Here is a 13061-nt window from a genome sequence, read left to right as displayed (position 1 = left end):
TTCTGTTAGCCCTAAATATTATTACTAAATCTTAAACAAAAAACAAACCTGAACGCTTCTCCTACAGGGCTCATGCAGATGCAAAGGTGCAGCTTCCCCCTAACTCGGTTGATGAAGAAATAATAGACGCCGTCCCTATCTGAGGGATTGACTCCACTTTTCGCTGCTTCAGTTCGACATCCAGTCTGTACCTGCTCGTATGAATCGCCTTCAAAGAGATTCGGCACTTCACCTGACCAATTATTATTCACATTGACCTTGACATTGTGACATAAAAGTCTTTTGAACTTTTAATGTAATAGTAAGGTAATAGAATGTCGAGGGCAAAAGATCTCACGGACGATCTCCAACACGATGGACCGACCTCATAAAATCTGTGACTCCAACATAGACGATTACTCTCACTCTGCGAAACACCGTGCCACATGGCGTTGCATCGCGGGAGCATCGGTATCGCAGGATCCGACTGATGCACGACCACGACCACTCTGTCAAGAGTGTACGAATAGGAAGAAAGAATGTAGGCCATATATAAAAGAGGTTTAGTATTTTCTCACCAGAATTCAACAAATTATTTATATCTTCCAAAAATTCTTCCTTCGTTATCTGTGTGTCCGTAAATAAGAAAACAGTATCTTCACAATTAACACCGGCCCTCATATACATCATTCGAAGGTCGTCGTGAAATTCTGGAGTGTCATAATTTCTCTTTAGCTCCATGCCCAAACATCTAAATTGAAAATCAATTGAAATTATAATGTCAATGAACAAATTTGTGAAAATAAGAACTAGATACAAATACTGACTTGCATTCGTTGACATGCCCAGCAAGGGTAGCCACACTGCGCCTGCCTGATCCCCCGGGACCAACCATGAGACAATGCCCTCGTTCGGCTCTGAAAACCCTGGCCACTCTAACCACATGTTCAACGGCGTCTTGAAAAAGAACTAAATGCATTTCAGCTCGAGCAGTTGAATTGTATTCATCCAAATATTCCTATGAGAACATTTATATTGATATACCGATGGTAAAGTGTCCGCGACAGTATGAAATCGCTCATAAGAAACATGTTAAAAAGAAAAACATGGCACAAAACCATTTTGAAAAAACGCTTTTATTCTCCTTTTTATAGTGCTAAAGAAAATACGTAACCTCAATGAAAATAAGAATATTGTGAACAATAGTAATATAAAGTAGACTGAAGTGAATACCTCAATCTAACGACACATGTTAGGTAATAGTTGCTTTTGTATTAATAATAATTAATAAGTGATCGACGGCTTTGTGAGACTTCGTTGTAAATACGTAAACACAGTCTCCAATACTGTTACTTGTTTTATTTCTTTGTTCCCAACATTGTATAAATCGGAAACCCTTTATTTTACGCAATCATTAAGTTTTCGAAAAATGTATTGGAACGTCGTATATTACAAATAGTGGATTTGCCAAATGAACCAGCTGACCTAGCTTGGATTCGAGTATTACTCCACTATTACTTTATTGCGTTTGTAATGTTGATGCAAAATTTTTATTAATTTATAATTAATGCACGTATTTTATACTTTAATTCGATAACCGGCAACAGGCCGCTTTGCACCGCATAGTACAGAAAACCATTTCGGAGGCCATCCAACTGTGTTAACGAGCTAAAGAAGTTAGTTAAATCTATTCATGTAATTGAATTTTAAAAAAAAACATAATAATAAGTACAAAATAATTCACCTTCAATACAATCATGAGCTTAGACATGTCTGGAATTTCTTGGTATGTTCTATTCTCTTTGGGTACGGATGAATTGAGAAAATCGCCGAATAACAACAGAGGCGGATGTTCAATGATCGGTTCATCGGGAACACTTAAAATAGGAGTTTGGAAGTTCTTTTCACACACTGAAGCCATTAGATGATAAAAATAACTCTTATCCTGTATGTTTATCAACCGGTCGTGAAATACACGAAGGCATTCATGATAGAACAATCTGAAATAGGTATCAATTTTATGAATAAGAAATATTTTTTTGCTATTTTTCGAAACAAAACAGAATCTATGAATAGTTTTATACAGGCGTGTTAATTGAGATCATTCTGGAAAACTGATACAAGTGTTTTGTAACACGAAAAACTCATGTTTGACAGTTAGTAATGTTCTAATGTTTTTAGTGTCGCATAAACAATAAAAAATTACTAAGGTACCGGCTCTAACTCTAAGGTCTTGATGACCAAGGGAATTGGCTATCAGCTGCTATCGTGTTGCCTCATTACGTTGGTGGTAGATGCTCGAAGGGTCCACGTTCTAATCAATTTCTGTCCCGGATACTATCTTACTATTGTTATTGCGTGACTCGAGGTTGTTTACGGTCGGTTATCTTTATTAAAATCACAGTATTCATGATTTGGATGGAAGTGTTTGCTGATGTATGAGGTATTTGCAAAAGTATTTTAACACAAAATCCTTGGTTGGAGTCATATATCGGGACGTTGTCTTACTTAATATCTAAAAGTTTTTTTAATTGCATAGATGGGTGGACGAGCTCACAGTCCACCTGGTGTTAAGTGGTTACCGGAGCCCATAGACATATATAGCGTAAATGCCGCCACCCACCTTGAAATATGAGTTCTAAGGTCTCAGTATAGTTACAACGGCTGTCCCGCCCTTCAAACCGAAAGGCATTACTGCTTCACGGCAGAAATAGGCAAGGCGATGGTACCTACAGGTGCGGACTCACAAGAGGTCCTACCACCAGTATATATGTATATCAGGATATAAATATTTTGAATTTGTTAACCTCAGCATTCCTTGTGGAGATCTCATATAGGCCGCTTGTGCTTGCAAAACACCCTGCATAGATTTAGATAAATCACGTAGATTGAATACGTAATGAGACTTTGCGGGCGTTGGTAATAATTCAGCGCAAATCTTAAGGTAAACTTCGACAGCGGCATTGACGATAGATTCTCCAAGGACCGAAACTTCGGGTACAAAATCCTCCATGTGCCCTTTGAGGATTGCCTAATACCAGAAGACATACAAAATCAACGTTACAATCTCTATTGTTCCAAAACTATAGACTGTTCAAATTAATTGTGTTTTCAATTTATAGTGTATAGCGTTTACGCAACTTATTATATATTACGAGAAAAGCATTACGAAAATTTTGAACGAATCACAAAAAGTATGTAGTGACTATTTACAAAATTAAAATCTATACTAATATATAAATCTATAATGGTTTTTACGGATGTTCCCTTATAACTACTGAACCATGCATCCGATTGACTTGAAACTTGGTATCCATGTAGCAAACACATACACTTAATGGATAGGCTAATATTTATATGAGTGCTGGACTCCCTAATAATAATGACAATAAATAATAATGTTAATTTTAAATGCCCAACGAAGCGGGCGAGTACGGCTAGTAGTCTTATATAATTTCAATCAAACCAAGAATTAATTGTACCTTAAAGATAGTTTTCATTGCGTCCGCATTAGGCGCAGCTATGTAAAGCATTGCGAAATGCCTTACGAAGCGTGCGGTCAGTGGATTCCTACCACCACCGGGAGGGGCACATGAACAAGATAGGACAACATCTAATATATCTTTCCAGTACAGTTTGTCTCGATCGTATACTCCTCCAAAGTCGAGAAATTGCCTGTTTCAAGTTAATTAAATTTAAACTCTATTAAAGGTCCGCTATAGAGAAGCGACGATTCCCTAAGGATGTAGTATCACAATAGGATTATGTGTGTTATTACGGAACATTTTATATTGTTTTAAGTGGTATTAAAAGATTAATTATAAAAATCTAAAGACATCACAATATAAAGTCCAAGACGAGACGAGCATACGGCCCATTCAACGGTGAGTGGTTACCGTCGCCCAAGGACATCAGCAATGTCAGGAGCAGACTGTTGGGAATAACCCATTGCCTATCTGAGCCTACCTAAATATAAGCTATAGATGAAAATAGCGTGAGAAATTTGTAAAGAAACATACCTCAGCAATTCGATTGTAGGTTGAGCGCCATATACATCTAATTTGGGCATGTTCACATCGTCTATAAATATAATTATCTTCTTTCCAAGCGGAGCTCCGATTGCTTTTCTGGGCCTTTTATCTAAACGTAACTCAATAACTTCCTAGAAATTAACAAAAATATTTTTTTTAATATACAAATGCACCTTTTCTAAAACAGAAGATGAAAGGATTCATTGTGAACAATTAATAAATAAATAAAATTGTCAGGTGTAGCAGTAGGTCCTGAATGTGTTCTAAAGTGCACTGGAATCATGCTACTATCCTACGTGTTTATGCCGCGATATTATTTATTTAATTAATTATAATTGAATAATAATAGATAAAATCGTGTATTCCTAGTATGCGGATGTTTTCGAAAATAATTAATTGTAAGAGTAAAAGTTTCAGCACCTGCGTGCGAGGGCTGCTTGTTTGAGCCGAGAAATTCAATATGACCGGCACATAATATCCTGTCAACGACATTCTGTTTAGAATCTCGACCGCTATACATGTTTTACCTACACCTGTGAACAAAACGATTTTAGTATTTAAAAAAATGCAAGAATAAAAAAATATTACATTCCAGTAGATTGGGAGGAATCGGGACACTTTCCAATTCCAACATAAACTTTCAGCGGTTTTAATACCAATAAAATTGAGATTAACACGGTTCTGGAGGTTTAAATTTTCATATACGATGCATTATTATACATAGTTCATTGAAAAATATGCACAAAAACTTAAAAAACTAGCTTGACCTGATTCACCATGGCTTCTGGGGTGAATCGAGTCACATATAGGGGACAATAGTTTTTCGATAGAGGTGGTACTGCTTAGTTGTTAGGTAGGTACTTAACTTTAGGTAATTAACTTTTTAATATCTTTAACCAGTTACAAAACTCTGATGACTAAATTAAAGTATATATAAATTTCTTAAACACTAAATAAAAGTCCTTTTCTATTCAACAAATTTAAATTTCACAAAAGCATTGTGACAACCAAGATTTGTCGCTATTCTACCCTTGTCCCTATTCCACTCAATCTACGGTGCGTTACAAATATTCATATTTACCAGTGTTCCCGGTAAACATGACAGGTTTACCGGCACCGAGAAGTTTCTCGAATAAATATCCGTAGCGGACCGTGTCGATTGTAGGCACTAAAGTCTCGAAAAACGGCTTATTACAGTCGTATATGAATTCTGGAATGATCTCGGCCCACACTTTTAGTTTACGTTGGCGCGTGTCCATGTACATGTCAAATAAATTGAAACCCTGAGGGAAACTGCAATTGTAAAAGATAAACTACAGTACTCACCACATAAATTTAAACTTAGTTTAAATAAAAATAAATAAATAAACTACGGTACAATCTCTGCTCTTGTGCTAATTAGGATTTCGTAAGGTGTGACATTTTAGAATATGCTGACTTTAGATTGAGACTTAAAATAACAGGTATATAGTTGATTATTAGCTGCTTACTTTGATAATAATCCAATTTAATAAAAATAAAAAAGATAAGAATTGTAGTTTTCAAAATAAAAATCAACATTCACTAACTATTCGGCTTCTTCGTATTCTTCAAATTGTCGTTTAATGACTTCTTCAAAGGATTGTCTATTCATTTCTAGAATGTTCCCGCCAATGCACCACACATAACAAAATATGAAGCAATGAGCGATATAAATCTTTAGCGCAGCTTTATCCGCAAATCGATCTCCGGGCTCTGCGAGTAGCGCACCTAGCAGGGAGCACTGCGCACTCACTTTGCTGATGTCCACCTGTATTAATGAAGCTTATTTTTATAACAAACTCGCTGTACCCGTCCGCTTCGCTGAGTATTTAAAATTAATATTATTATTTTTCACCCCCACAAAGATTCTCATCATTAACGCCCCCGCAACTGGTGTAGGGAGTCCAACACTCATATAAATATTAGCCTACCCATTAAGTACATGTATTTTCTACATGGATATCAAGTTTCAAGTCAATCGGATGCACAGTTCAGTAGTTATAACGTTATATATTAGTATAGAAGTATAGATCATAAATAGCCTTAATCGTTTAAAGAGTAATGTTGTCTTTTTTTTTGTCGCAATTTCATTTTGTTGCTTTTCGTACTGGCTTTGGGAGTTATGCTCTCGACCGCAAAGACTTATCGGGTGCTATTAAATTTTTAGAGAGAATATTCTGAGACTAACATCAAGTTTCACTGCAGAATGGCACGTATCGACGATGACGTATGATACGACGTATAGATAGACGTATAAGCCTGACGGATTTTTCGGAGATTAAAACGGGTATAAATTAAAACGAGCGGTGAAAGGCTATTAGGTTTAGGCGACATTTCGCTTAACACGCGACATTTATCTTTATTTGATATTAGTATCAAAAATTCGATATTTTTAATTGAATTTCAGTTATCTTTATTCCATTCAAATAATTGAAGAAGTTTATTTATTGTCATGATGTTTTTTCAAATGTATACGGCTCTTCTGCATAGTTGCAAAAATATCGCTTAAAACCAAATAGCTTTTCACTTTTCGAAATGTCATTTCTGATGGAGCGTGTAGAGTTTGCACTGAATAACGCCAAGCTAGATAAACAAATGCACGTTAACCTGTTTGATTCCAACACCACAATTGTAATTAACGTGGTCTAAGCCGACTTGCGTCATCTTGAACAGTTCGTATATAAAATCGGAATTCTCTTGATTGAATAGATTTTTTTCGACGCCCTCTTGTAGCCAAGAACGTACGAACGGCAAATATCCCATTTCGTTCGGATCGATATACACCATACCGCAACGTGAGACGGTGGCCGGTGATGCTTGAGCTAAATCAGCTACCTTTGAAGATAAATAAATTTTTAAAAGAAGAAAGGAACATATAATATATATAATACGTATAATCAATCTAACATAACTTTTGTCGTGTACCTTGTAATTAAAAAGGCAGAATATGTTACACATAAAGCTTTTGAACTGATTTAACTTTAATTGAGTGGTCACCATTTAATCTTTGAAATTTTTTCCGAGAACTATTTAACCATGTCTAGCATATCTTTTAGTTTAATGTTACACTATAACTGTAAAAAAGCCCTTGGGCGTTCATTCATGAATAGTAACTAATACTAGAGGACCTTGTCCTAGTATCTATCTACTATCTACCGTAATTCTCGTAAATTTTATTTTACCTCGAAAACCATATGGACATAAGGCGTTAATTTGATCCGTTCGGAGTTAGAGAGACAAAGCATCTTATTATCGTCCAGTACAGTGTTCATGTTTTCAATCCAAACAGCGTCGACAGGGCCGTCGCAGATCAGCCATTGATGATCCGGGTTTAAACACTATGCACAACAAATTTTCGGGTATCTGCTTAGACTGTTAAAGGCCGTCTAGTTTTAAGTAGTTACCACGGAACATAATCATAAAAATATTAATTCTGCGCTTCACTGTGCGACATTAGGTCGTAGTCTGAATTCGAATTTGTCGAGACCGATGGAATAGTATAACTAACGGCTCTCTTGCCCTTCAAACCAGAAATATGACTAATCCAGGGTGCAAATGAACAGGAAGACCGTACTGACCGGTACTAGCGCTTAAAATATACATCAAACACTACTAGTAGAAGAGCACTTTTATAATTAAATCGTTTACTTGAAACTGTACAGTACATTCTTTTGAAATAACCATACTCAACTGTATTGGAATAAATACAATTTTACCCTGAAAATCGGATCAGTGATGATACCTGGTTTCAAAACTATCAGAAATTCAGTTACATTTTTTTACTCAATGTGTAGTTACAGACCGCGTGCTATCAAATTAACTTAAATAGAAACAGAACCAATTCGTAAATCTATATAAATAGGTATGGAACAATATTTATATACCATTCTCATTTTTTTTGTCATTGCACAATTATCTTATTTTTCTGAAGTATCAATTAAAAATCAAAAAGAAGGAAAATCAATGGAAAAAAATTATCTAAATCTTCTTGAGGTGTCAATAATTGTGTATGGTTTTCGATAATTGGACCAACACTAGTAAGTACATGTGAGATGCTTAACAAATTTACTAACCTGAACTGCTGTTCTGAGACACAGCGGCAAAATACCATCATGCCATTCGAGTGTTTGGAGATTGACCTCTCCGTACAGTTCGCCGATAGTTAGACTTTTCGGATTCATAATGTACTTGCGAACGGGTTGATATTGGGAGCCTTCAACACCATTTTCGTAAAGCCGTGTGTACGTGTCCCCTAGCACCTAAATCCGCAAATACTTTGTTAAGCCAAATCCTCAAATTACTATATTAATACTCAATGTTCATCGTCAACATTATTACCTATATATAGCCTTTAATGATTTGAGACTTACATGTAGCACTACAGTTTTCCCTCCACCGGTCGGTCCCACTAACATAACGCCCCAACGCACTATCATCGTCTCGTGCAGTTGTATTACCTTTCGTATTTGACATATTTCGATTTGTAATTTACGCTCCAACATAATTACTTCTGTAACATAAAAACGGGCTTTTTTCTTATGGTATTAGTACAATTGCTTTATTTAAAACCGCTTTTTAAATATTTGTAGTATTTTCAATATTTTCCGTGGGTAGTATTTTCTGTTTCAATATTTTATTTTTTATACAGTTTTATACAGTTATACAATATATCTGTTTCCCTCTCTCTACCTCACCACATGCCGGCAAAGGAGTGAAGTTCCAACACCGATGGAATCGTGGAGATAATAACTGGTATACAATGAACCGTAGACTAACTGTACTAATTAGGAGATATCTATCCGAAAGGCTCTCTATGGAAACAAAGTTTTTTTTTTGCTTAGATGGGTGGACGAGCTCACAGCCCACCTGGTGTTAAGTGGTTACTGGTGCCCATAGACATCCACAACGTAAATGCGCCACCCACCTTGAGATATAAGTTCTAAGGTCTCAAGTATAGTTACAACGGCTGCCCCACCCTTCAAACCGAAAGCAGTATTGATGTTGTGGAATATCTCTTGTCCACAAAACTTTCGAATCTGTAGAGTTATTACATTCCGCAGACATCACAATCTAAATTCTGATACTCTCCTCCAAATCTGAGTTTGAATTATATATAGTATACATATATTTATAGTATATATATGCCACTTCTCAAAAAGGAACGAAATAAAATTGGTGATGGAACGCAACGCCAGACCATCAGTTATAAGGATGTTTAATTTCAGTCGGGCGTCTATACGTAACATTGTAATCTACATCAAATTATCCTTACTGATGACATCTTCCATAACTCCGTAATCCCTGGCGGGAAGACTGACGCCAGGAAATAAATCAGACAGAATTCCGGCAAACAATATTGCGTCTGCAGCTAAGAACTTAGGCAAGTTACTGTCGTTCAAGGCGCAGAGAAGCGTCATCTCCTCGTGTTGATCGGGATTAGCTCTTTTTAATGCGCCCGCCATTACCTTTAAAACAGCCAAATAATTAATAGAAAGATCTTTGAAGAGGAAACAATGACAAAAAAACGTTGGGACGTTCTTACAAGCACACTTTTAACAGCCCTCATTCCAAAATCATAATGGTCTTGCTTTGATAGTTGTTCACTAGACAACTTATACATTTGAACCATTTTCTTCGCTAGGCCTTTCGACGATTCAAAGCCTTCAGAGTACAGAATAACTTCTGCGATGAGTGCTATAGAAGTAAAAAATTAATTATATAATAAATAATAATAATAAAAACTATAATTATAATTTGCGTAATTACTGGTGGTAGGACCTCTTGTGAGTCCGCGCGGGTAGGTACCACCGCCCTGCCTATTTCTGCCGTGAAGCAGTAATGCGTTTCGGTCTGAAGGGTGGGGCAGCCGTTGTAACTATACTGAGATCTTAGAACTTATATCACAAGGTGGGTGGCGCATTTACGTTGTAGATGTCTATGGGCCCCAGTAACCATTTAACACCAGGTGTGCTGTGAGCTCGTCCATCCATCTTAGCAGTAAAAAAAAAATAGGCATTGTAATTTTTCCATAAAGATTGATATTTAAAGATTATTTCTCACCATAATCCGGTACCATCATAGAGATTGGCCGGAAAAGTGCCTTTAGATTGTCGGGTAGTTCAGTTCTTCCCGCGTAACCGGGATTCATTGTGATGAAAGCAGCACAAGTGCGCACTAATTTTATTTCTCGACCCTCGAACATAAATCTAAAACGTTACCTACTTCAATCAATATTTGAGTGAATTATCTATATATATAAAAATGAATTGCTATTCGTTAGTCTCGCTAAAACTCGAGAACGGCTATACCGATTTGGCTAATTTTGGTCTTGAATTATTTGTGGAAGTCCAGAGGTTTAAAAGGTAGATAAATATAAAAATGCTCAGAATTAAATAAAAATAACAATTTTGTTTTTCCTTTGATGTGTCCTCCGCTGGACGGATTCCTTTTGTTTGTTTTAAGTTTATTTTATACAAAAGTTTAGTCTTTTATTTATCGATTGAGGCACTACGAAGTCTGCCGGGTCGGCTAGTTATAAATAAAAAAATACCAAATTGTATCGATAAAATATTTTTGTATTAATGATTTATTTTCTTTAAGTAGAACATTGTTTTCAACTATAGTGTCATAAACTTAGTTTTAGTGTCAGATTAACTAAAGTTACTTATGGTTTAATTCGTTTTAGATATAGATAAAGATCATTCTCGATTTGAAAACTACCTAAAATAAGTGTCGTAAGTAATTGAAATATAATTGAATTTAATATTGTCATTTAAAATGATTGACGGTTGCATGTTGCAATGTATGGGAAAGTCAGTATATTGTTTTCATAGGAGTTTAAAGGGAACTAGTGGTCTCGTAGTAGTCGAACTAGTGGTCTCGTAGTTCGACTAATTAATTAAAATTATAAGTTTGACTTTGACTTGTTGACAATATTATGGTTATATTGTCAAAGACTGTCATACTTCTATAATCACAGATTTCGCCAAGACTACACTATAGATAAATAATAATAAAGATAAACAATATTAACCTATTTTTAATTTGACCACAGACTTTAAGCATCAACTAAAGTTTGACAATCAACAAAGAGTATTTATACATATGTGTGTGTGTCAAATAAATGGCAGTGTGTGTAATGTTTTCTTTATTGAGTTAATGTATCTTTCATGCATTATTTTTAGAAAATATTGGCGTTGTGCACTCCTTCTCTATATTCTCTATAAGTGTGGGAAATTTCATACTCCTCCGTCCGCGCAATTTTCGTAAAAAGGGATACAAAGTTTTTGCTACACGTATTAATATATAGATAAAATGAAACTACTATAATGACACTGCATTGTATTTTTTTGTATATTTTTTTCGGATAGAGCCGAACGCAGAACGCATTCTTTGAATGTCGCTATATATACCTATATTAATGGTCAGGTTGAAGTGAGATGTTGTGAATTTATTATTATTAATAAGAAGATACGAAGATAAAGTATACTCATTTTAATTAACCCTCCTTCCTACTCATTCTTAGCTCTATAAGGCTATTTTCAAACGTCATTATTATGAAAATTATAACTTTTCCAACTGGAATATGTAGCCCTGTATTTCCACATTCAAGGAGTAATAAAGAAAAAAACATCAACAGAAACATAGTAACATTACCTTGTTTGTTTGGCGACTTTAGCGTTTCGAATCGTAATGAGTTGCTGAGCGATAACAGACAACACTTCAATGTCAATACGGTTGAATTCATCAAAGCAACACCATGCGCCGGACGTGGCTAATCCCGAGAAAAATCTTCCCATCATTTTGTAATCTAAGCCTGTTGTGCACATATTTTTCAATTGAGAATTTATATATGGAAAATAACTGTCATTAGCTGACGAGCTCGCGACGCATTTGATTTTAGTACGCTCTCAAAGCAAATTCTGTGGACATAATTTCTGTCAGTTTAACCCATTTCATGACATCTCCAAATCGTTAAAAATTACTTTCAAAGATACACTTATACTACACTTATACACATACAAATCAATTGAATAATAGTAATATAATTTAATAATAGTTATACATATAATTAATATAGTTTACCTATGAAGTTGCCGTTTTACAGTACTGGCCATTTGAGACGTAATTTACGTATAGCTGGCAATTAATTCTTTATTTCAATTAATATAATTTTTAAAACATGGAATTCTAATTTCAAATTCAGTGATTTGTTTATTGATTAGTGTTTTGTTTTCACTACATTTGCATCTTTTTCATCAATATGAACACGATAAAAACACGAGTAATTATGAAACACAAGTTCCGTAGAGGTAATAATACCGCACAAACAGCTCACAAGCATAGTGATCCGGTGGTAGATACTGCGAAGCCCTGTTCTTACTAGGGTCAGTATTAGCGATTCTCAGCTTGAGCCCGTGAGCTCACCTACCAGCGAAATTATACGAGCGTTACTACGAATGTGTACTGTGAGGGAATTGTGAAAATGATGGAGAAGTTCACGTCCAGCCTTGATTACTCGCTTGTCCGCAGCTTCTACACAACGGCGCTCGATTTCATGAGGCACAACATAAGGTCTCTAAGCTACAAGAGCTAGGGGTCGTAAGTTTTGCGTCCTCACAGACAGACTTCTATTTTTTCCAAATTTTGGACACGTTTTTACCCGGGAAGAAATTCAATACCCGAGAGGTAGTATAAAAAGCTTTTAAAGAGTTTGTTGGCTTCCGTAGTATACCTGACTTCTTCAAGAAAGGCAATGAATAATTACCATTTCGCTGGCACAGATACAGCGATACCATGACTGCATATTTTGATTAATAGAAATAAAATAAAATGAACAGTTATAAAATATGCGTAACTTTTTGTATACTAGACGGCAACTACATAGGTAAAAATCTAATAAAAAGTCGTTAAAATGAGAGGTCATTTAGGTGATTACGAAAATTCTCGACATTCGGCTTTTGAGATCGCTCTATCGATTGCAATTAATTTTATTTATAAATAGCCTATAAACGAAGACATCGCTATCTT

The 13061-nt window shown here is 35.5% G+C and overlaps 1 protein-coding gene across 1 annotated transcript in view; it reads right to left on the bottom strand.

The window, feature by feature from the left end:
- The window catches only part of Dhc16F (Dynein heavy chain at 16F), a 47685-nt gene that overhangs the window by 19642 nt on the left and 14982 nt on the right, over positions 1–13061 (bottom strand). The window contains exons 24-41 of the mRNA XM_028177129.2: positions 11688–11847; positions 10092–10237; positions 9574–9725; positions 9304–9496; positions 8402–8541; positions 8105–8290; positions 7214–7369; positions 6639–6866; positions 5579–5799; positions 5092–5303; positions 4431–4543; positions 3999–4141; positions 3462–3654; positions 2787–3010; positions 1724–1979; positions 807–997; positions 558–730; positions 49–232 (exon numbers count right to left, since the gene is read on the bottom strand). Of these exons, the coding sequence (XP_028032930.2) occupies positions 49–232; positions 558–730; positions 807–997; positions 1724–1979; positions 2787–3010; positions 3462–3654; positions 3999–4141; positions 4431–4543; positions 5092–5303; positions 5579–5799; positions 6639–6866; positions 7214–7369; positions 8105–8290; positions 8402–8541; positions 9304–9496; positions 9574–9725; positions 10092–10237; positions 11688–11847 (3271 nt within the window). The remainder of the gene's footprint in view (positions 1–48; positions 233–557; positions 731–806; positions 998–1723; positions 1980–2786; positions 3011–3461; positions 3655–3998; positions 4142–4430; positions 4544–5091; positions 5304–5578; positions 5800–6638; positions 6867–7213; positions 7370–8104; positions 8291–8401; positions 8542–9303; positions 9497–9573; positions 9726–10091; positions 10238–11687; positions 11848–13061) is intronic.

This window comes from Bombyx mandarina, chromosome 01 (genome assembly GCF_030267445.1).
Source record: "Bombyx mandarina strain Sakado chromosome 01, ASM3026744v2".
NCBI lineage: Eukaryota > Metazoa > Arthropoda > Insecta > Lepidoptera > Bombycidae > Bombyx > Bombyx mandarina.
This window is presented reverse-complemented; position numbering and strand designations above follow the sequence as displayed.